At 48.1% G+C, this 23,125-nt stretch overlaps 1 protein-coding gene across 7 annotated transcripts in view; it reads left to right on the forward strand.

The window, feature by feature from the left end:
* LOC144153060 (uncharacterized) overlaps positions 1-23,125 on the forward strand; it is a 67,494-nt gene that overhangs the window by 3,830 nt on the left and 40,539 nt on the right. For 5 of the 7 annotated variants that reach the window (XM_077684701.1, XM_077684699.1, XM_077684704.1 and 2 more), the window contains exons 2-4: positions 2,794-2,941; positions 3,002-3,064; positions 4,847-4,967. In XM_077684701.1, coding sequence (XP_077540827.1) covers positions 2,800-2,941; positions 3,002-3,064; positions 4,847-4,967 — 326 coding nt within the window. In that variant the 5' untranslated portion in view covers positions 2,794-2,799. The remainder of the gene's footprint in view (positions 1-2,793; positions 2,942-3,001; positions 3,065-4,846; positions 4,968-23,125) is intronic. The other 2 variants (XM_077684700.1, XM_077684703.1) reach the window with 1 other exon arrangement.

Here is a 23,125-nt window from a genome sequence, read left to right on the forward strand (position 1 = left end):
TCGGCATAGAGTGGCCTTGCCAAGGGTCAGATAAAGCTACAACATTGGCGCCATGATGAAACCCCCCCTGCAACTAAACGGGAGATGTCCGATCTCTGATACGACTGATCAACATGGTCGAGCTTTCAGCCAACAACGCCGGCGAGTGGCGCAGGCAAAAGTAACCACGTTAAATCCAAATTGGACATTCGCAAGCTGTTTATGCTGTTTTGCACGAGTCTAAACTGTCGTTTTGTTTGCCAACGTCTGTCTCACATAGCCTGTAATGTGAGTTGCCCGAACGTGAAACTTCTGACCTTACGAGATAAATGACTGAACACTTCAAATGAGTTTCTTACGTAAACACGCTTATCGAAGGAACTTTGAGTAGTCGGAACTTAAAACGCATCCATCATTCATTCATGAAGCACAAAACTAACTAGCGAGAAGCCGCGATATAGCGCCGAGTCGCCGAGTCCCAACATCACGCAGTGCGACGATTGCCTTCCTGTTTCCTGCAATAAACAATGCTGTTAAAGCTGTTTCGTTGATTGTATACGCTCCGCTTGGGCTTTCTGCCGAAGCGCTCAACAGTAAGTTGGGGGTTAAAGCTCTGGGTTGATCAGAATTTATGAAAACACGACAGACTTCTGGGTTACAAATGCGAAGAGGCTTTTATGTAGCAGTTTTTCGCTGCGCGCGCTTCTCCTGTCGATAGTGTAGTGGATAAAGTGTCCGACAGGCTGGTCGTAACGTTGGGCTGGTCGGAGGCCTCAAGTTGGAATCACATAAGGGGGACTGTTTTTTTTTTTTTTGCTTGAGAGGTCTCGGGCCATTCTATACAAAAAAAGGTAACCTTCCGAAGAGAATTAGGCAAAAGAACGTGAAATTTTGCAGGAAAACTGGCTACAAACTGTACAAACACCCAGCAGGTCTGAGTTCTGCTGCAGTGGTTGCCAGACAACTGAAGCGGTCACGACACCGCTCACATGGATAGAAAACTGTTTTTTGGCAACGAATAAATGAAGCAGTATTTTTTAAATATCGGGTTTGCAGCTTTGCAGAACATCACAAAGAACATTGAACCACATTGAACTCTCGAATGTACTTGACGTGACGTCATTCTAGTTGCAAGCGACCATGCGCACACCGTCGGTTGGCAGACCGACGGTGTGCGCATGGTCGCTTGCGATGCGCCTCAAAGCGAGAATTTCAACGGCGCCTCTTAAATTTAAGAAGCAATGAATTGTGAAAATATTCGGGATTTATGTTCTTAAAAGGTCGCTCAAGCAGACAAAATTAAACCCGCCGCGGTGGCTCAGTGGCTAAGTCGTTGCGCTGCTGAGCACGAGGTCGCGGGTCCGATTCCCGGCCGCGGCGGCCGCTTTTCTGATGGAGGCGAAAAGCAAAAACGCCCGTGTGTACGAGATTTCGGAGCACGATAAAGATCCCCAGGTGGTCAAAATTAATCCGGAGCCCTCCACTACGGCGCGCCTCATCGCCTGCGTTGCGTCGGCGCATTAAACCCCACAATCAATCAATCAGACAAAATTAAGCAAAGACAAATGCATTTTCTCTTCATGACCCCTTTAAGCTATATTACTTGTAACAGGAAGTAACACATTTCAATGCAAAATATCTGCACTTTTTGGGAATCACTTGCAAGAAAGGATGACGAAACACAAAAGGGCAACCAGCACAAGCCGTCCCAGAAGAAAGTCGTGCGCTTTCTTGCTGGTGCACGGGCGGTCATTGCCAAAAAACCTGCTCACTGCTTCAAAAGTGTGGCACTGCCAATGCACTTTAAGTGACAGTGGATGGCATTCTGCATGACCGAGTGTTTGCAGTTGGCTCTGTACATCCAGAAAATAGGGATTCGTCCTCAGGATGAATGTCTTGGCCTTATTGTCTGTCTGACTCAGAAGGGCCACTTGAGGGATTTGTGAATTACAAGGTATTGAGTAAAAGAGAGGGTCAGTGCAAAGGAAGAGCTCTTTAGTTTTGTTTGAAGGCTGAAGCCTTAGATCTTTGTCAATGCATTAGGTGCAAGAAATTGTTGTGAGGAACACAGAATCGTAAAAAAAAGCAGTGTTAGGCGCCAGGCAGGGAACACACCAAGAAACGGTGTTGATAGGTGACGGAGCACACGTCAGAGAAGGGTAGGCCACCGCTGCATGTACAAAATGAGCTGCCTTGATGATGGCGCTTGAACTTTATTTTGCCCAAAACTGGGAGAGTAGGAGAGGGGCAGAGTAGGATGTTCCTCGAGAGTCAACAGTACCCGTTGGGCTTAACAAATGGCTCCCGGCAAGGCGAGTGGCAGGAACAAGTTTTGTAGGGTGCTGGCAGTCTTTGGGCTGGTCGAATGGGGATGGGCTTGCCCGCAAAGTTCAGCAGAAAATTCAACTACACCTCAACAGAACATTTAATGAGGCTTTTGCCCATTGCAGTCCTAAATTCTAAGCATTCCCCATAAGTTCTTCTTTCTACAACTGTACAGGTGCCATCTTTAACTTTCGTCTGCATTTGAGCAAGAGCCTGCATAACTGTTCTCGGTTTATCAGGATTTTATGATGGCCCTGCAAGACACTTGAAACTGCAGAACATGTTTGAAATGCACAGAACTATGCTGCATGACAGCTCTTGCAATATTGTCAAGCGTAAAAGAGACTGAACAATGCATGCATGGGCCAAGAGTTATTTTGCATTGCAACAAATGTGTGGCTAATAGACTAAATGGCGGGATTCTGAGCAAGGTTGTTGCACTTCCCTTGGCATTGCGCGTGTGAATTTTTGCTGTTGTTTTTCTTCCAGAAGACGATGCTGATAGCTGGCATCCCACGTGCTGTGACATCGGTGATGCCGAACAGCTATGTTTCTGCAATTTCTATGGGTGGACCCTGCAGCCAGGCTGTGTCCTGCAGCCGACAGACCCAGGCTACCATTGCCACAAGTGCCATAGGTACCTCTCCTACTCCTTTGAGCTGCTAGTCTGGGTACATTACTTCCAATTTTTTTGCAGGTACACAGTGTGCCCTGACGCTCCTCATCAGTGCAAGCTCGCAAACTGAACAGGAATTGCCAGGTTTGAATTCAGGCTTTTTTTGGCCGTATGAGCATTTTTGCGTAGAATAGTCAACAGCCACATGGGTTCAGAATGATGTGTTTTCTCTTTGTACTTTGTGCGTGGTACCGAGTGCACCACTCCTAGCACGTGGGATGGGCAAACTGGATTCGTTTGTAAACTCATCTGTTGCACAGTGAATAAGTGGGGATGCTGGTGTGCACGAAGTTGTTGACCCAGTGTAAAGGCGAAGCTGTGTTTGGATAACCTAGGTCTAACTATTACCCTGCACATTTGTTTAGCGCACACTAATAGGTTTCTGGTTTTTTCAGTCTGTGTGCAGAGCTCTACAACACTGTGACGTAGCCCAGGGGTAACTTTGGTGTGCTTAACAAGACACTTGTTTGTCAATCGTCTGCAAAGATAAGAAAGGCTTCCAGTTCTTGGCAGGTATAATTTTCCACGAACCTACTGAGCATTTCGATTCATTGCTGTGTTTGGTGATGAAAACTTTAGGGCTGCCAAATATTTTTATGGGCATTTGGGCACCTTCAAATCTTCACACATTAAAAACGTTTACTTTGCGTTCCCCTTGTTACCTGGCAATGAATGCTCAAGCTATAGTTTTAGAGCACGCTGTTCATTGAAACAAAACTAAAAAATGTATATTCAACATTTTCAATGGGATTTCTTATTTGATATTTATACGAAAGGGATCCTGCAACGGGCAGTGCAAATAAACCTGTGCGATATTTACTTCACACTGCCAGAAATACTTTATATACTACAAGTGCACGTGGAGTGGTAAGCACAGAAATCGCGGTGAAAGATGTGGCAAAACCAATCATGCTCCTTTCAATTTCCCGCGTTAATGCACCACTGGCTGTTGCTAATCAACTTCACAGCTTATTTCTCACGTTTCCTGTGACGATCTGCCGTCGGCAGCGCTGTGCACCAACCTCTTCTTTGCCTGAACATTTTGACAGTTTTGGGCGTTTTTTTGTGTGTTTTGCGTCTGCGCAGCATTGGAGTGATGAACTAAATACTTCCCTTTCAACCAGAACATTCGACAACAGACGTTTATTGCTCCTAAAACGCTCTACCGGGCTGAGCGCACTTCCAAGCTGGCAGCAATGCCTGCTTGTTTGCTGCACCAGACCGGAAATAGACCCCTCCACATTGTGGAGAAAAAAGTCAACTCTGCAGCCTATGATATGTCGAAGGCCATCAAGAAGAACGCCACGAGCCCCCCCCCCCCCCCCCCCCATCCGGGAGAAATGTGCACAGCTTTTGTCACATAGTCTGTGGTCAAGTTGAGAGGGAACGATTATGCACGATTTTTTATCATGCGTAGCCTCGGTGATAGTGAACGGATGTTTGTAATTCTTGCGGGAGGAGATTCCTTGGACAATAGGCTTCATTCCAAAATACATTACGAGTAGTCAGTGGTAACTGCTGCAGTAACTCCCTTCAAGTTAGACTAAGGTAACTAACACACTGTTATGCAGTGTAGGTGAAAACAAGGTTCTTGTGGAGAAGGACGTTTCTTGAGTGAACTTGTGCAGTGCAGTACACTTGAAGACATGAAATGGAGTCATTTGTGGTTTTGGCAGTTTAACACTGTATGGTGGCATGCAAAACTCTGTGGGTTTTAATAATAGCCCTGGCCACACCAATTCTGATGTCTGAGCACGAGGCAAGCTCCTTCGGTGTTTGGATGCATTCTTGCATAGATTGAGTCTCAGCATTTGTGTGACAGTCATTGCATTTGGATGCTCTGATCTTTGACTCTATTTCTTGAAGTGGACGATGCCGAAGCTGGTGCCCCGTTGGATAAACACCGTGCTTCACGGGGTGGTGCAGACCTTGCTGGGAAGCCTGGTGGTCGCACCTGCTTGTGCCGTCCACACCCTTGCAACGAAAGGTGGGCTTCTGGTGATGCTTGTAGAACGTAGGCATTGGGGAGAGCTCTTGGATAAGAGTGACTCATTTTTGTCTGATCCTATTCTTGTGCAACAAACAGTCAAGGGGGCTCTTCTGCAAAAAATTAAAGCAGTACCACTCAACGTGAAAGCTGTCGGAAGGCAGGGCAGTGATTCGCTCTACGCCTCGAGCTTCGCGATGGCTGTGCCGCCTGCCGCCGCTTCTCCACAGCGCTTACGGGATGTCCGCTGCGCAGCTAATAGCGGCTCGTGCAGTGTTTTGGTTCTCTTTTGCTTCTTTTTGCCTTTCCATGCCCTAAACATCTTGTTATGGTGATGTCTGTATGAAAATAGTACATTTAGGGCACTTCAAAGAACAGCTGTGTCCTTATTAGAGTGCTCAAACGCCAACAAGAGCTAACCGGGGACGCGGTACGACGCGCTTCTTCGCCGCTCTTACGGGCGTCGGCAACGGCAGCGGCATGTCACCACTGTCACCTCGGAATATCTCAGGTGCAAGTGAATTTTATTGATGCCTCGTTTAGATCTGATATTGGCACAGCGAGAGGTTGGTTTCGTTTTGCAGCACGGACGACGAATTCGGGCTTGTTTTGAATGTATACGCCTCGAGATTCGCGATCGCTGCGCCTCCTGCCGCCGCTTCTCCGCGGCGTTTGCGGGATTAGCGCTGCGTAACTGATAGGTGGTCATGCAGTGTTTTGGTTCTCTTTCGCTTCTCTTTGCCTTTCCGCGCACTAAACAACTTGTTATGGTGACGTCTGTAAGCAAACTGCACATTTAGGGCACTTAAAAAAAAAAAAAAACAGCTGCGTCTTGATAGAGCGCTCGAGCGCCAACGAGAGCTACCCGGGGAGGCGGTTCTGCGCGCTTCTTGGCCGCTCTTGCGGGCGTCGGCGACGGCAGCAGCATATCACCACTGTCACCTTCGAACACGTCAGCACAAGCGAATTCTATTTATTGTCGCCTCGTTTAGACCTGATACTGGCACTGTAAGAGGTTGGTGCGTTTTGCAGAGCAGACAACAAATGCGGCTTTGCTTCGAATATGTACGTCGTAGAAAAATATGTTTCGGGGATGTGATAACCCAATAGCTGACAACTTGTGCCTTTATGGGAATATAAGCCACGCGAAAATGTTAAGTACACTCAAAGGCTGTGCGTTGTCAGATATGTGCCCAATCAAGCTTTATAGCAAGCACCAAGGTATAAGTTAATGAAACCACGGGAAAATGAATCGTCTGCAAGTCAGGAATGAATAGAATAGTCGTACGGGAATGAAAAAAAAAGCAAAGTGCAGCTTCTGAAATGCTAAAGACGTTCGTTTAAGCAAGGTACACTATTCAGACCAACAAGATGCGAAATGCACTGATATTTCGCAAGACATTGGGGGGGGGGGGGGGGGGAGGGGGGCTAGGAAGGAGGGGCCGCTCAACTATCGTTGTTTACAAATGCGGAGCGAAATCAAGGAACAAACGTTTTAGTAATCACACACACACACACAAGCTGCGTGTTCACTTTTTGTTTGTTTTTCTCCTTCAACGAACGGCTGATCACTCTGCAGACGCATTTTTTGAATACAGGGTAGGCAGTTCACAAGCTATACGAGGTGTCGTTGGAAGATTTGATTGATTGATTGATTGTAGGTTTTAACGCGCCGACGCAACGCGTCGATGAGGCGCGCCGTAGTGCAGGGCTCCGGATTAATTTTGACCACCTGGAGATCCTTAACGTGTGCCGAAATCTTGTACACACGGGCTCGTTGAAAAGTGTGGTATCTGATAAGGCTCTCTAATTTCGGTTTATGCTAGATTCTGCAGTCTCCCCGTGTCATATAACGATGTTTCGAAGAAGAGTTTAGTCGAGGAAGCGGATTACTCTATAAGCCGTCTCCGCGCTTCTCGTGGAGGATAAGTGTTATCTTTGCGACCGCTCACCTCGAGACAAGAGGACCCAGCATTAAAATTTGTCGTCGTGTGCTGACTCCCGAGTATAATTTTGCATTATCCATCGTACTTCTTTCGTAAAATGTTTGTGAAATTTATGCCGCATTGGCGTGTTCAGGGTAGTGATCAATATAAGCGTAACTTGCGTGCTGTCAGGTATAAGTGCTCCGTTAGATTATACAAGCGCACAAAGTCGATTTACATCCCAGTGTATATGGCCGCAACTAGGCCATCGGCGGAAACACGGCTCTTACGGAGACACTGCCACTAAATTTCAGGGCAGCGGAATCGCAATCAGCTGCATGCATATGCCGGCTTCGGGACGCCGGCCTGCATTCCTCCATGCCGGCCTGTGACACACAACTGGCGCTCATACCGATCGAATTTACCACACTAAGATCGCGTTATAAACGTTTTTACTTTCGTAAACACACCACGCTTGCAAACAGAGTGCCTGCTCCACATTATTCCGTATTTCGAATGCGTAAAAACGGTAAATCGCAGTCTTTAACGAGCCGCAAAAGCAACGGCGACAGGGGGGAGCGGGCCGGAGACTCCCGCGGCTGCTTTCGAAACGGGCCGGTAGGGGGATTTCAGTGGCGCCCCTACAGGCCGCGCTCGAGGCGTATACGTCGTAGAAAAATATTCGGTGAGGTGATTACATAATACCTGACAATAACTTGTGCCTTTTATAGAAATAGAGGCCATGTGAACATGTTAAGTATATTCCAAGTCTGTGGGTCATTAATTATGTACCCACTCCCGCCTGATAGCATGGACCAAGGTCAGCTAATGAAACCACGGAAAAGTAAATGGTCTGCCAAGTCCACAAGCAATGTAATAGCTCGTGCGGGAATGAAAAAACCCAGTACAGCTTAGAAAATCCTGGAGACGTTCGTCTTACCTTAAGCAAGGTTGAACTCACAAGACCAACTAGATGCGAAATGCACTAATATTTTCCACGACAGGGAGGGGGAGGAGGGGGGCACTTAACTAATCTTGTGTACAAATGCAGAGCGAAATCTAGGAATGACCGTTATAGTAATCGTACACAAGCTGTGCGTTCACCTTTATTTCGTTTTTTGACTTTAACGAACAACTAATCACTCGGCGGACACATTTTTTGAAGTGTACATTAAGGAAGTTCACAAGCGATAAAAGGTGTCGTTGGAAGAGTGTGGTATCTGATAATGCCCTCTGGTTTCACTTTTGTGCTAAATTCTGCATGCTCCCTGTGTTATGTGATGTTTCGAAGAAGCGTTTAGTCACGGCCGCGGATATAAACGGAGGATATATGTAACCGATGACTGTTTGGGAAAGCTCACCTCACGACAAGTCTACACAGCTGTAAATTCTTTGTGGTGATTCCTACATGTAATTTTGCATTATCCATTGTACCTATTGCGTAGAATGTCCGTGAAATTTATGCCACATTGGCTTGTTCAGGGTAGTGATTGTTGCGGGCCGTACTTCCACAGCACGCACCCAGCTAACCACAACGCACACCACGCAGGTAACGGGCAACTGACCCCAAGGCTTTATTCACCTTTGAATATATACACATGGGCAACCGTGGAAGTGGGGCCCTCTCTCGATCGGTAGCACACACACCAATGGTCACCGTGGTGCCATCTGTCTATATGAGCACACACTACATCCCCCCTTGTTTAGTGATGATCCCCACTGCACGCACAACACTTCACTACACTTCACCACACAATCACAAGTCCAGTCTTCTGGGCCTCCGGATCACTCTACCATACCTAGACACACGAATAGACGAACTTGGAGACCGGGACTGGGGTGAAGTCACAGAAGACTGCGTCGGACGAGCTAACTCTGCCCCTCCTGCATTAGTGTCTGTGACGGATGGCTCACTCTCGGGTTGTTCGGAGTCAGGCCCGACTGGACCCTTCGGCACTGGGGTGCTGGACACTGGGACGAGGTGTAGTCGATTACGTTGGATAACTAACTCCCTTCGGGGTCTCCACGACGTAAGAACGGGGACGTTGCGCTGGCCCCAGAACCACCGCTGGGCTATTTATGTCTCGAACCCAGACTTGCTCACCAGACCTGAGAGGTCGTGGAGGGTGAGCTGCATGCCTTCGGTTGAAGTCCTGGGCTTGCTTCCTTCGATTGCCCTGATCGCCCAGGTTGAAGACTCGAGATGACGGCCACTGAGGCTCGAGTTGCTGCGAAGTCTTGGGAACTCTTGTTTGCAGACGTCTGCCCATGAAAAGTTGTGCAGGGCTTACCCCATTAACGCCTGGAGTGTCCCTGTAGGTGAGCAGTGCCAATTAAGGATCATCCGACTTGAGCAGCAGGTCCTTGACGGTCCGCACCATCCTCTCAACTTCGCCGTTGGACTGCGGGAACCGGGGACTGCTGGTGACATGCTCGAAGCCGTAAGCCTGTGCGAATGTAGAAAAGTCTTTGGATGAGAACTGTGGCCCGTTGTCGCTGCGGACCACCCGTGGGATGCCATGGCATGCAAACACGCTCTTGATGGTTGCAATGACAGCCGGTGCTGTGGTCGAGCGCAGACTGATGACTTCAGGAAAGCGCGACCTGTAGTCGACAAGCAAAACATAATCTTGACCTTTCAAGTGGAAAAGGTCTACTCCAACCTCCTCCCAGGGAAGACTTGGAGTTTGGGAAGGCATCATTGGCTCTGTACGTTGAACGCGGGTTTCAGCAAATTTGGCACAGTTAGACACCCGTGTCTCGATTTGGCTGTTGACACCCGGCCACCATACAGACTCCCGAGCAATGGTTTTGCATCGGTTGATACCCTGGTGCCCGTCATGAATGAGATCAAGCATAGAATGCTGAAGAGCTGACGGCACTACAATGCGGACTCCTTTCAAAAGTAGCCCCTCACAGACACTAAAGTCTCCCCGATACTGCCAGTACTCCTTGATGTGAAGTGGCAGCTTTGACTGCCGTGGCCAGCCCTTGGTGCAGTACTCAAGCAGAAGATTGCACTCATCATCGCTGGCTTGGGCATGGCGCAGCTTGTCTTTCCGTGAGGAGATGGAGTCTGGGAAGAAGCGAAGAAGCTGTCCAACAAAGAGCTCCACAGGATCAGCAAGCTGTGGCGGAGGACCATTCAGTGGTGCACGTGAGAGTGTGTCCGCTGTGGCTAGAAGCTTGCCAGGTACGTAGAGGACCTGGTACGTAAACCGCATCAGCTTCAGCCGGAACCGTTGAATCCGAGGAGGCAGCAGGTCGACATCCGTGGTCCCCATGAGCGCTAGGAGTGGCTGGTGATCTGTTTCAATGAAAAAGTTCAGACCACGGACATACTCCTCAAAACGAAGCACAGCCCAGCATGCGGCCAAAGCCTCCTTCTCGGTCTGACCAACGACTTTCCGTTGGTGTGAGTGACCGCGATGCAAAGGCGACTGGTCGACGCTCACCGGAACGTTGCTCCTGTAGCAGGACGGCACCAAGACCGAAGGAGCTGGCATCCGCTGATACTGTCGTCTTGTATGCTGTGTTGTACCGAGCCATGCACATGTCAGAGCAGAGCATAGCCTTGAGCTTGTCGAAGGCAGACTGTTGCGGGTGACCCCAAGTCCACTCAGACTCCTTCCTCAGCAATGCTCAAATCGGTGCCGTGGTTTCTGATACATGAGGCAGAAGGCGTCCGATGTGGTTGACAAGGCCCAGGAGGCGACGAACACCTGAGACGTCTTGCGGTGCTGGCATGTCTATAATGGCTGCCACCTGTCTGGATCAGGAGAGATGCCATGTGTACCAACAATGACACCAAGGAACTTGACGCTGCTGGCTGCAAAGGTGCACTTGTCACGGTTGAGCGTGACCCCTGCGTTCGTTAGCCTGGTAAGAACTTCTTGCAGGCGACGGTTGTGCTTCGCGCGTGTCTTGCCAAAGACGAGAATATCGTCGATCATGTTCACCACCCCCTCTTGGCCTTCCAGGATCCTGGACATCTGTTGCTGGAAGTACTCCGGAGCTGTCGCGATCCCAAAGGGAAGTCTGAGGAAACAGTAACGACTGAACGGGGTTATGAACGTGGTGAATTCCTGTGATTCAGGCGATAGCTTGACCTGGTGGAAGCTTGACGTGGCGTATAAAACCATTTCTCTCTGTGTGGTTTATTGTGACAACAGAGTAGCTTCCTGTTAATTCTTCATCCCTAACCAAGCGTCCTTGATGAGTACCATAGTAGAGCCACTACCTCTCAGCACTGACACCCTTCTGTATAATCACCACCCTTTTTAAAGCAAAGCTTTCTACCTCTACCAGCCAATGGTTCCGTCACGGCGTGCAGGACAAGAAACTCCTAACGCGGCTGAAAAGGGAGAGGGTGGTCTTCGTTCACGGAGCACAGTGTAGATTACGCGGTGGCTGCGCGCTATTACCCAGCGTTCCCTGTGCGCAGGCGGGGACCACTCCGTCAGCTTTGTTGTCTGCTTTAGTGACGGTTGTTTTGGCGCAGCTTCACATACATTGTGTGCTTCCTTCGCACGGCTTGATTGACTTGTTCGACAGCACCTCCTGGGTAAGCCGGACCCAATGGAATTAAATGGTTGTACGGCAAAGATACACTAAGGAACGGTTTGCAGGGCTGGAAAACAAAATGTAGAGACCATGTACAGTCATGTGGCCACTAGAGAAACGCTACCAATTCGGTTGTGTTCGGCATTCGCTGCTCTAGCCTGGCCGTGGCAGGCACTGCTGCGTTCGGATAATGGCTGGCCGAATCTCAGTTTCGCTCTTTGTAGAGGCACGTGTGTGAAGGGGGGACGCGGGTCTTAGAATGGTCAAAAATGGCCAAAATATCGATTTTGAGAAAATCCAATTTTTGGAATTATTGTACCTTCAAGCACCTGCCTTCAAAATATCAACGCGAAATTCCATCGGGAAATACTCTAAAATCATGTTTTGAAACGCCTCGAGGGCCACGAAATGCCCAGAATTGGGCAAAAGTTGCTTCAAATTCCCGCGCGCCCCGCGGGCGAAGCAGCCGACCGATCGCCGCCATCTTGGTCTTGTTTTGAAGCTTGTTTCTTTGTGCGCATTTTGCGATATCTCAAAATGGCGTCGCTTGAGTAGAACGACCGGCCTTGCCAGTTTTCCGAAGGCACCTTCTCGGCCGCTGATTGGCTAGAGCGGGCGCGCGCGGTTTGAGTTCGCCATACGACCCCTCCCATTGGTCGGCGCGACTGCTGTCATGGCGGTCGCCATCATGGCGTCTGCTACGCGCGTCTGACGGAGTCCGCTCTTCTGGCGCAGCGCTCGCTTAGAGCAGTTTTTTTTTACAGTTTCTTCTAATTCTTCCATCGCGTACTTTCGTGAATGATGCCAGGAGACGTACGTTTGAAAAAGATGACCCTTCATGCGCCCGGGAAGCGAAAGCGTCGTCCGCCTATCCCAAGGTCGCGTGGTGCGACTTCGGGCCGCTCGACTCCGCCGGATGAGAATCGTTCGCCGCCTCGTATTGCCTCGCCTGCCCCATCGCCTGACCAACCACCTCCGGAATCCATACCTGGTCCAAGCACGTCCTGCCGGCTTGACACGAGGTATTACACGGCGGAGGAGATCGCCGCGCGTACGGAACACGCGGACGAGGTCAAGCGCGGAACGGAGACTAAGTCAGCAACGCAGCGGAAATTCGACCTCCTTGAAGTGGATTTGGCGCACTCAGAGGAAGAATCCGGCACAGATTTTGTCTTAGTGGATTTTGCAATGCTGAAGGACCTTTTCGCGCACGTCAGGTGCGGCAAGTGCGGGCTGGCGGCGCCGGATTTGAGGAAGCCTGACCGGCAGTACGGCCTCGCCGTGAAGCTCGAGGTGACGTGCTCGATTTGTGAACACCGTGTGGAACGTTTTTCCTCGCCAAGGACCGAAGGATCTGGCAATATCACTCTTTTTGAAGTGAATATGAGGGCTTTGAAAAGTATTCAAAGCATGGGGAAGGGGGTGACTGCTCTTTCAGATTTTTGTGCTGGTATGAACTTGTCCCACAGAGGCCTGCACCACAAGACATTCCAAGCGCACTTGAGGAAAGTGGTTCAGGTTTGCGAGGACACTGCAGCAGCCTCTGAAGCTGATAGTGTGCGTGCCATCAAGGACTTGTACACCTTGGTCAGCCGCCAAACAACATAGATGATATGTTTGATGGCACGTGGATGACAAAGGGACGGTTGTCACACATTGGAGTGGGCTGCATCATTGGAGTGTACACCGGCTTGGTGATTGATCATGTAGTCCTCTCTAACTTTTGCTTAGGTTGCACCATCAGACCCAAAGCTTCAGATGAGGGCTACGAAGATTGGCTGGCAGACCATGAGTGTCAGCGAAACATTGACTGTGGTGCAGGACGCATGGAGGTAGAGGCAGCCCTGATAATGTTCAAGCGCTCGCTCTCCAAGAATGGGCTGCAGTACACAACCGTGATGTCCGATGGAGATAGCCGCACCATGCACGGCTTGAAGGAAAAAGGCGTCTATGGGTTTATCCCCTGAGGCCAAGAAAGTTTGCCTTCCAGCTACATTTATTTTCCCCAAAAGACTCTTTTGAGGGCCAACAACATGATGCATTTGCGGAAAACGCACTGCGCAGTGTCCCACCCCTGTATCCTCTCAAACTTCCAGCATAAAAACCGCGAATGAAATAGCCTCACCAAAGAACAAAAAAGGGGGGCACCTAAAGCAAGTTTCACCCTCACACTTTTGCCGTACACAATATTCTGGGTACCACAGTGCACTGTAATAGATGATGGCACTTCACGAAGGACTGTTGCAGTTTTCACGACGCCAGCAAGACACCACCAGATTTCACAACGCTAACAAAATGCCAACAGATTCGAAGTCGATAAATTTTGCTGAATTCCTGTTGGGGTCCGTTACTTGGCCTTTTGTATCTCCAGTTCTAGTTGACATTTTTGGAATCCAAAGACAGATTTGAAAATGGGAAGAACATGTCTTTGTTACTGGGAAATTTTGAAGCTACACTACTGATGGTTCATCTCATAACACATGGCCAAACTTCAAATGCAGTTTTCTCAGTTTCATATTTTTGGTCACTTCCCTCAGCCTTACGCAGCTTTTTGGAAACTTATTTTTGCTTCATAAGGTCAATCTTGGTACCATTTTTTTCAGTACAGCCTGAGGCAGCCGATGACATTCTTAGTTTTTCTGTTTAGGCTACGCATAAATGATGACTTGCAGTTATTTTGATGAGCCAAAATATCCAATACTGCCATTTTTTGTACTTGACATATTTTTTTAGGATGCCGTGACTTTAGAGAAAAACGAAGAATGTCATCGGGTATGGGAACTCTCTGGCTATCCATTCATGTAATTAAAAGCGACAAAATGCAATGCGAAAGTTCATTAAAGCTGCGTAAGAAATTACCTAATTGCGGTTTAGACTTTGTATGATAACTTTTGAACTAACAGCACCAGCTCAAATATAATTGCATATTTGAAATCTACAGAGAAAAGCACATCAGTGTGCAAATTTTCATAAGTTTCTACCCATAAATAAAAAAGTTAGTTTTAAGACCCTCGTCCCCCCTTAAGTGACGCCACATGGGCACTTGTGGGTGTCGTTTAAAGCTTTGCTTCCCTACCGCCTTCAGAGCATGGATTAGAGCCAGTTTTTTATAAAACCATTTTCTTTCATACAGAATGCATATAATTGAGCTGAGAGAACATTTCGCACTAAAGAAATTGTCAGGAGTGGAACAGCTGTGCCATTGATTGCTAAACTTGTTTCCTGTGCCACCCTGTGCTGAACCACCCCTGTTGCACCAAACTCATTTATGAGCGCCGTCCTGCGCTGGAGAGCCTGAATTGGGCCACGAGATATGACTGCCATGATGCCCAGCACCCGAAAATTTGACTGAAGCATCGTGTTTTCAATTTCATCAAGGCGTTTTTATTTCGGCTTCATCAAGGCTATAGCGGCTACGGTAGTTAGGCTTTGGCTTAGCCGTAAGGCTGCAGGCACAACGTGCCTTCTCTGCCTTTTCTTTACATTTCTTTGTTGCATTTATGAAGTTTTGTTTCCCAGTGTCAGCCGCTGCACTACTATCAGTGGAAAATGGCCAAAAGTAGAATGTTTTTTTGGCTCATAGCTAACAGATAAAATAATATTTGGATGAAAAATTGTAGTTTAGTGGAGGTGAACATTAATTTATTTCCCCATTTTTGGTGATCCTAGCTTTGTTGCATGAAATGTTCTGTAGCTGCATGTATTGAACCAACAGGGTCTTGGATGCTTTGCCCTTGCTTGATTATTTGGTCTGCTTTTGTTGCGAGGTAATAACTCATTTTTGCCTGTGAACTTCGGGGTTTGCTTTGTTTAGTGAAGGATAGTCCAATATTAATCCTGTGCTCTAGTTTACCCTAGTTACGTATTCTATGGCTTAAGGTAGCGTACACTCGCAACCCTGTGACGGCTCAAGGCAAAGCCATGTTCAGATATGCACGCGCTGACACGTGTTTGATTGAAAAAGTTCAAGCAAACATCTTGTTTTACGGAAGGCCACTGTGAGTTTGCACAAACACTTCCGTTTACCGGACACGAAGCAAGCCCTGTCATCTTAACTGTTTTGACTATGCGCGCATGGTTTGACTTTTGAACGGTAATAACTCGGTGCGCTCGTTGGGGCCGAAGGTACATAACTCCGCATTTTGTAAACCTTCAGGTATAGCACACGGACCACATTCCTGGTTCACAGTAGGTTCTTGTGCATCGTAGAATGCCTGATAGTGATAGATAAAATGTAATAAGCAAGGTACATGGACATAGGCCTGTAGGGAGATTAGGGAGGCACCATAATGCTGTGAAATGGTGTTATGTCTGCTCCAAATAGCATTTCTGGCTGCTCCAAAAGGCCTTTCTGGCTGCTCCAAGGCTGCTACAAAAGGCACTTTTGCCTGCTCCCTGGACTGCTCCCAAACCCATGTACCCTGTTCCACCCCTGAATAATGGTTGTAGCAAAGATTTCTCCACTGCTGGGGATTGCACCTGGCTGTTTCCCCCAAAACTTGTCGCTGTGCCGTTTGGGCTGGTAAGGCCAAACAGTGGGGCTCTTGCATGGTGGGAAGGGAACCAGTGGGTGGCACTGGGTACGTCAAGGAAGCGTCACACTTGTGCGTACGAGGGAACAGTCTTGGTACCGGCAGCTGTACAATCAATAGTTTGACGTTGTTGGCATGGCACTGTAATGTGACTTATGTAATGCAACATAGCTGCCGAAGTGGACTGGCCAGTGACGATGACAGCAGTCATCAGAAGGTTCCAGTCAGTTCACCCAACTCCATCTGCCTGCGGTGACCCTTTATTTTGATGTGATCCCTCAGAGGGACTGGTCAGTCACAATGACAGGAGCCGTCAGGCTCATGGCTGACGCACAAGTCTATATTGCCAGCGACATCAGCTTCCCCACCCATGCATGCCTTCACAACTCACAGGAAATGATACTTGTGTATTCACATCGCAACACAAAGCTTAGGTTCCCTGAAACTTTTAAAGACGACACTCCTTTTTGGACAACCTGATGGTGAAACCCTTGTTGACACTATGAACACAAGTGAGCCATCATCGGCATAAAGCATGCTGAAGGATCACTGCAAAACAACTGCTGCGTACAACCTATCAGGAACTGGGTAAAATAATTGGGCTCCCAATGGTGACTTCTCCAGCAAAAGGCTGTGGGAGCTAACAAGCTGAGCCTTGACGTAGCAACGAGCCTTTTAAGCCTTTCCGGTTCAATATTTTTACCCCCTTCTCGGCCGTCCCGGTACGAAAGTATTTTGCCAGTTTCTGGAACCATAAAAAAACACACTGAGCAAGAAAAAGCTCACAGGATATTAATTTTTTCTCTTCAATTCTGCTTGCAACTCTTCACCAATATTTGAGCAGCGTGTGAAACTGCTGGAAGCATTCTCCTGGGTGCAGGCCAGAATTGTTACTGCAGGTTTTCTAGAAAAACAGTTTCCCTCCTGCCTCCTTTTACTTTCCTATCACTGCACACAGCACAGTACTTCCACTTTGGCCTGGGATCTTGTAGATGAAATGCCTCGTCCCATATAGCCTTTTCTCGCACTTCATACGTGCAAGTGGGCCCCGCTTTTTGGCTTGAGCCCTCAGGTCACCCACCAGGTGCTGGGTGAAGTTGTGGCAGGTGTCGCTGCTCTTCCTTGCCATGGTTTTTTCAGCTTTTTGTACCTCAAAATGAAACTATTCACAGTGAAAACCTCTAGAAGGCAGAAAAAACAGCTTTCGCCACCATTTCATAGTCTGTTGACAAAATGCGTAGCTCGCCCCGTAATGATCTGGATGGTGCTGTTTCCACTGCCTTCGTGGTCTTCGTCACTTGGTTCTATCGAATCACTGTCATCACTGTCTGAGGGAGGCATGTAATTGTCCTCACTGAAGTCATCATCACTTTCGCTAAGTGTCTACCACCGTAAAATGCACGCGATGAGAAAGCGGCCCACGCTCTGGTATCCAGAAGGCTTTTGCTGAAAATCATGCTGCACCCTAGTGCAAAAAATTAGTGCCGTTCCACTCTGTGAAGAAGGATGACCTGCAAAGCTGGACGGAGTCCACGGGGTGCACGAAACAAAACACGTTTATTGTAATTTGCGATGGAGCATATTTCCTAGCCAATTGGCTGAATGAACCTCTATGGATCCAAGCTTTGTTCTTGCAGATAAACATGGAACTGCCTGTGTCCCTCCCGCGTCGAAAGCATCTTGCTGCTTGTGTAAGACCGGGTTCAGACTTGCCGCAACTGCCGCAATGACTTTAAAGAATGACGTCATTTCACATCTCAGCCAACCGAACTGCGGGAAATGGCGTTGATTACATCCATAGATCGCAATACGGCTATTGCATCCGTAATCTCAACATAGCCTAACACACAAACCGAAGTTAACCCGCTCGACCACTAAGGACTTAGGACAGGTCCCGTTGGGCCATTTAACGTCCGCGTTTAAACCTCTCACCAGCACAACAGACATGTCAAACATCAGTGCGGGCATGAAACCAATAGCAGTGCGAGCACGTCTCCCCTCCTCCTTCTCACTATTCTCCACTACAAACCTGCGCACACATAAACTGGCAACCAGTCATGTGGGCGTGCTTTGAAGTGACAAGACGCCGTCGAATAAATCCCCTGAAAGCCCTCTGAAGACGTGATATTGGCTCACGCCGGCGTTCCAAGCGGGCAATTTGCTGTTCATCTAAGAGGGACTCACCGCTACTCGACGAGCTTAACTTCAGGCGGTAACAGCAGTGCAAGAAGCTTTCCATTGTTTTTGCACCCATTTGCACGGGCCAACACTTCAATTCTTGCTCTTCTTCCTCCAAGCGCACGGCACACATCCATCCCACGATTTAAAACCTGGAAGCCCTTGAGGTCTATTCTCACAAACAAACATGTGGATGTCTTTTTTCGTTTCCCGTCATATGCATCTGTGACATATGACGGGATCTGGCACACATCTGACATATGTGTGCCAGATGTCTGGGTAACACATCAAAACACAGCCGAACCCACTCGATTGAGGAATGCAGCCGACTAACCGCATTGAGCAATGTAATTTCGACATCTAAATCTCCCACCAGTACAACCGGAGAATTTTATCGGTAGCTGCATGAAGCCTAGCTGTGCGTGCACACCCTCCTTTTGCTAACCGCATCCCGTGCACACATAAACCGGCAACCGGTGATGGTGCATACTTAGGCGTGAAAGACACCGGCGAAAATGTCGCTCAGATGGCCTTCCAAGCTGAAAAAGAAATATGGGCTCAAGCTGGCATTCCAACTGGGGAAGTTTCTCTTCTACCGGGAGGGATTCTCAGCTACTTGGCGAAGTAACTTAGAGTGGAAACAGCGACGGCGGGTTTCTGCAGTTTTGGGCGGCAGGCTTTTGGCAGCAGTTACCTGGGCTTTGCGGGAGTGGCATCTGTTTATGTCCGCGTAAACGATTGAGCGAACGCGGCAGCGATGAAAGAAAGAACACGGAGAGGAGTGTCTAGAGAAGGGTGGGGTGCGACACGTGCGGCTATGACGGCATTTCTCTCGCTGCCTTTCCCTCGCACATGTTTCATGTGTTGCCACCAAGGAGCGCCCTCCCCCTGACACCTTACTCGGACGCTGTTCCATTATGTCCTAATCCAAATTACTTGACGTTTGCAAGGAAGGTTGAAACACGATATGCAACAACATGCTCGCTGCTCCCTTTTGTGGGGCTAATCAGAACCACGTGACATTTGTGCGGGGGGTTCGAACACAATTTCCAACATGCTGGACGGTGGCGCACTGCCAGGTAGCAGCAGAGTAGCGCATGCTGCCGTACGTTCGCTGATCACGCGAACACTTCCTGCGATGCAGCAGAAATGGGCCGACACCGAGAAGATTGCAGCTCACGCTGCACACAAATTTCATATTAGGGAGTGTAGTAATCGTAACTGTATTTTTTACGCACATCTGTGCTTCTGTTTGTTTCTTGCAATCATCTGATAACCACACTACCACCGTTAGCTGCCTACTGCACAACTTGCCAAAGGGGGATCGGTGAAGGAGAGGGGGAAAATAGTTGTGAGAGGTGTCAGCGGTAGTGTAGAGTATCCCCTGAGCGGCGCCGAGTAAATCGATGACATCGGAATGAAAACTGGGGGGTTAGACATATACTGCTTTGCAGTAAAAAAAGTGAACCTAAACAAAGTTCACTTGTCCCTCAAGAGATGGCGTATCATGTATCGCAGTGAGGAAAACTGGGAAATTTAACCTTGAACACCCAAGTCGGGTGTGGCCCAACAGTGGACCGCTATGGCCAAGTTGCATTTTCAGGCAGGGCCCGACAACCGGCCAGAATGGATTCGTACTAGCAGTGGCTTTTGTGGTGTCCTGCGGGGAAAATACGGAGGGCTTCTAAAAACCATCAATGCTACCGTGGGCACGTGGGACTTTGGCAGCGTGTCTCAAAGCAACCTACTTAAGCAGCAAACTTCCATGTTTTCTAGCTCAATACATCACATACAAAAAGGACAGTCAAAACACAACCCCTCCATAAGGGGGTGTGCCTGTTATTCTTCCGAGGTCAGCCACAATGAAAGTCATATTTTGGACTGAACTTGAGGCTGTAGCAGTACGAGTTATATGGTTGCAATGACTGGTAACAATATGCTGCATTGACATTCCTCCTGACAAACACCTTCAGAAAACAGAGCTTGAAAATCTTATTGAGCTGTTCCCAGAACCTTGCATAATAGTGGGAGACTACAATGTCGTCCTCTGTAGGGCTGCGAGAATTGTCATGCAACTAGGCGAGTGGTAGGAAAATGCTTAGTTTTCACTTGAGCACGCATATTGAACAAAATGAAGCCCACGTGATTTAGGCGCATGCACAAAACGTCCTCGTCAGTTGACTTGCCTTTCTGCACCGCTAATCTCTTCCCACTATTGGACTGTTGTGTCCTGGAAGGCCCCTATGTGAGTGAGCACTTTCCAGTCAGGCTAGAAAAAGGTAGTGTCTTCACACGCTACGAGTAGTGTACCACGATAGGGGATGGGAGCTGTTGACTGGAACAAGTTTCGGAAGCTTGCTGGTTTTCCACAGGATTATCTAGATTCACTGGACATTGAGAGTACTCTTTTATTGAAGATCACATAATTGAAACTTCCGAAAAGAACCGATTCTCTGCTTGAATGCGGACTGCCAAATGCTAAGAAGCAGCATGCAGCATGCCGCCTTTTCATTAATTCTTCTGCAGCTTGAATACTACGTCATGTTCAAATGCATCAAATGACAATCGAGACGAGTGAGGCCAATAGCAAAAAGTGAGAGCTGGGAGAAGTTCATACGGGGCATAAACTCTTACGCTGACCAAGACAAGTTTGGAACAAGATATGCGAACTGCAAGGACAGCAGAAATGCTCCCACCCTCTCATTGACAATGCTGTGGACTCCCTGCAAGATCAGGCAGATGCACTGGGAGCCTACTCTGAATCGGTATCAAGTGCAGTGCAGTATTCAACTAAGTTTTTGAAATTCAAACACCTGCCACGGGGGCTTAGTGGCTGGGCGTTGTGCTTCTGAGCCCAGGGACACGGTTTCAATTCCTGGCCTTAGTGGCCACTTTTCTGTTGGAGGCTAAAAGCGAAAGCGCCCTTGTGTTCGACATTTGGGCGCACGTTAGAGATCCCCAGGTGGTCAAAATTAATATGGAGCCCTCCGCTGCGGTGCGCCTCATCGCCTCTAGCGCCAGCATGTTAACCCCCATAATCAATCAGCTTTGAAGTTCAAACACTGTGCAGAAAAAGTCCAGCTTCACCGATAGTCACTTCAAAATGAGTTGGGTAGCACTTATTTTGCTATAGCTGGGCTCACAGATTGCTTGAACACTCTCAGTAAAGCAGGGCCTGGTCCAGATAATATTCCCCATGAAATGATCAGGGACTTAAAGCCAGAAACACAAATCACACTATTCCCGTATAATAGCACGTGGAATGGTATATATATCCCCAAAACTAAGAGGCCATTGTTTTAATTAAAAGGAACAAAACGACCCAGGTGTCACCTCAAGCTATAAACGTGTAACACTGAGAAGCTGTTTGTGCGTGGCACCTAAAAACATGAATAACCGTAGGGTAATGCGTGCTCTGGTAAACAGGCTTCTACATCCACTCTAGTGTTGATTTCGAGAATAAAAACCAACACTTGACCATATCATTTGCGCACACACACCAGTATTTAACCTGGAAAAGGCATACAATGCCACATGGCCTTTGGTATACTAGGAGGCCTTTGTGCCTTCGGAAGTTGAGGAAATATGCTATAAAATTGACCGAAAGCTACCTCTCTGATTGGACATTTCATGTGACGATAGGTAGCACTCTGTCCAAGGCTTTTACACAAGAGACAGGTATGCCGCACAGAACTGTGCTGAGCTGCACACGTTTTATTGTAAAAATGAACTCCCTATGCATTGTGCTTCTGCCGACCATGTCTTATTCTTTGCATGTTTATGATATGCAAATTGGATTCAAGTCCTCCAGTCTTTCTTCTTTTAAACGCCGAATCCAGTTGTCAGTAAATAAGCTTTCAAAATGGGCAGACAAGAGCGGATGCCAATTCATCTCTTCAAGAGGTGCCTGTGTTCTGTTCTCGAAAGAAGGGGCACAACTCCTGAACCCCAAATACACCTAAATGGGCACCAACTGCCTGCTAAAACTGAAGCAATTTTTTCAGATTGAGCTTTCACTCCAGGCTCTCGTTCACTCCCACCTAAAGCATCTGAAACTAAAGTGTTTCCTGCCATGGTGGCTCGGTGACTGAGGCATTGTGCTGCTGAGCTTAAAGACGCGGGGTAAATTCCTGGCTGCAGTGGCCACTTTTCTGCAGAGGCAAAAAGCGAAAATGCCCGTATATTCAAGATTTCGGCACATGGTAAATGTCCCCAAGTGGTCAATATTAATCAGGAGCCCTCTGCTACAGCGCGCCTCATCACCTGTGCAGCGTCGGCTGAGGAAACCTCGTAATCAATCCATCAATCAAACTTGAAGGCTATGAATGTGCCGCTACTTCTGGCAAGTATATCATTTTATTCCCGAAGCTAGCAAGCTCGCTGTGAAACATCAATTACTCAGAGTTTTGTAACATCACAAAGAGTCCAAAAGTTCATTTCGTGAGCCCTGATTGTAGATGCATGCACCGTGTTTTTCACACAAAAGCGAACCATGGCGAATTCACGAATGACTCTTGCACAACACACTTCTCGTAATCTGGCGCACGATCATAAGTGCTATCGTTGCGATAACGATAACATTACTGTAGAGTGCTGCAACAGATTAAACAACTAAATCGGAACTCACCCAACCGCGAAACCAACGACAACATTGGCGAAGTGTGCTGTGCTTGTGAAATGTGCATAAGCTGAACCACCTGGCAGCTGTGCTGTTGCCATGGTAACGCCCAATCGGGAGAGCCATTTCAGTGAACGCAACAGGATAACCAATTTCGTGTTAGAATCCATTGGTTGCATCATTTCACTGTCTTCCTTTTCCTGCAGTTTGTGCATTTGTAAAACAGCGACGGTAAACAAAGCAACTGGAAAGTGGAAGTTAGACTAACGATGCTCGGTGGCATTGTTCGAGATATGCAGTGCTCCGAAAATTTCTGTTTGCGTCATTTTACGAAAATATTTT

Source organism: Haemaphysalis longicornis, unplaced genomic scaffold (assembly GCF_048455015.1).
Source record: "Haemaphysalis longicornis isolate Haplotype H1 unplaced genomic scaffold, Haemaphysalis longicornis Haplotype H1 scaffold_9, whole genome shotgun sequence".
Taxonomy (NCBI): Eukaryota; Metazoa; Arthropoda; class Arachnida; order Ixodida; family Ixodidae; genus Haemaphysalis; species Haemaphysalis longicornis.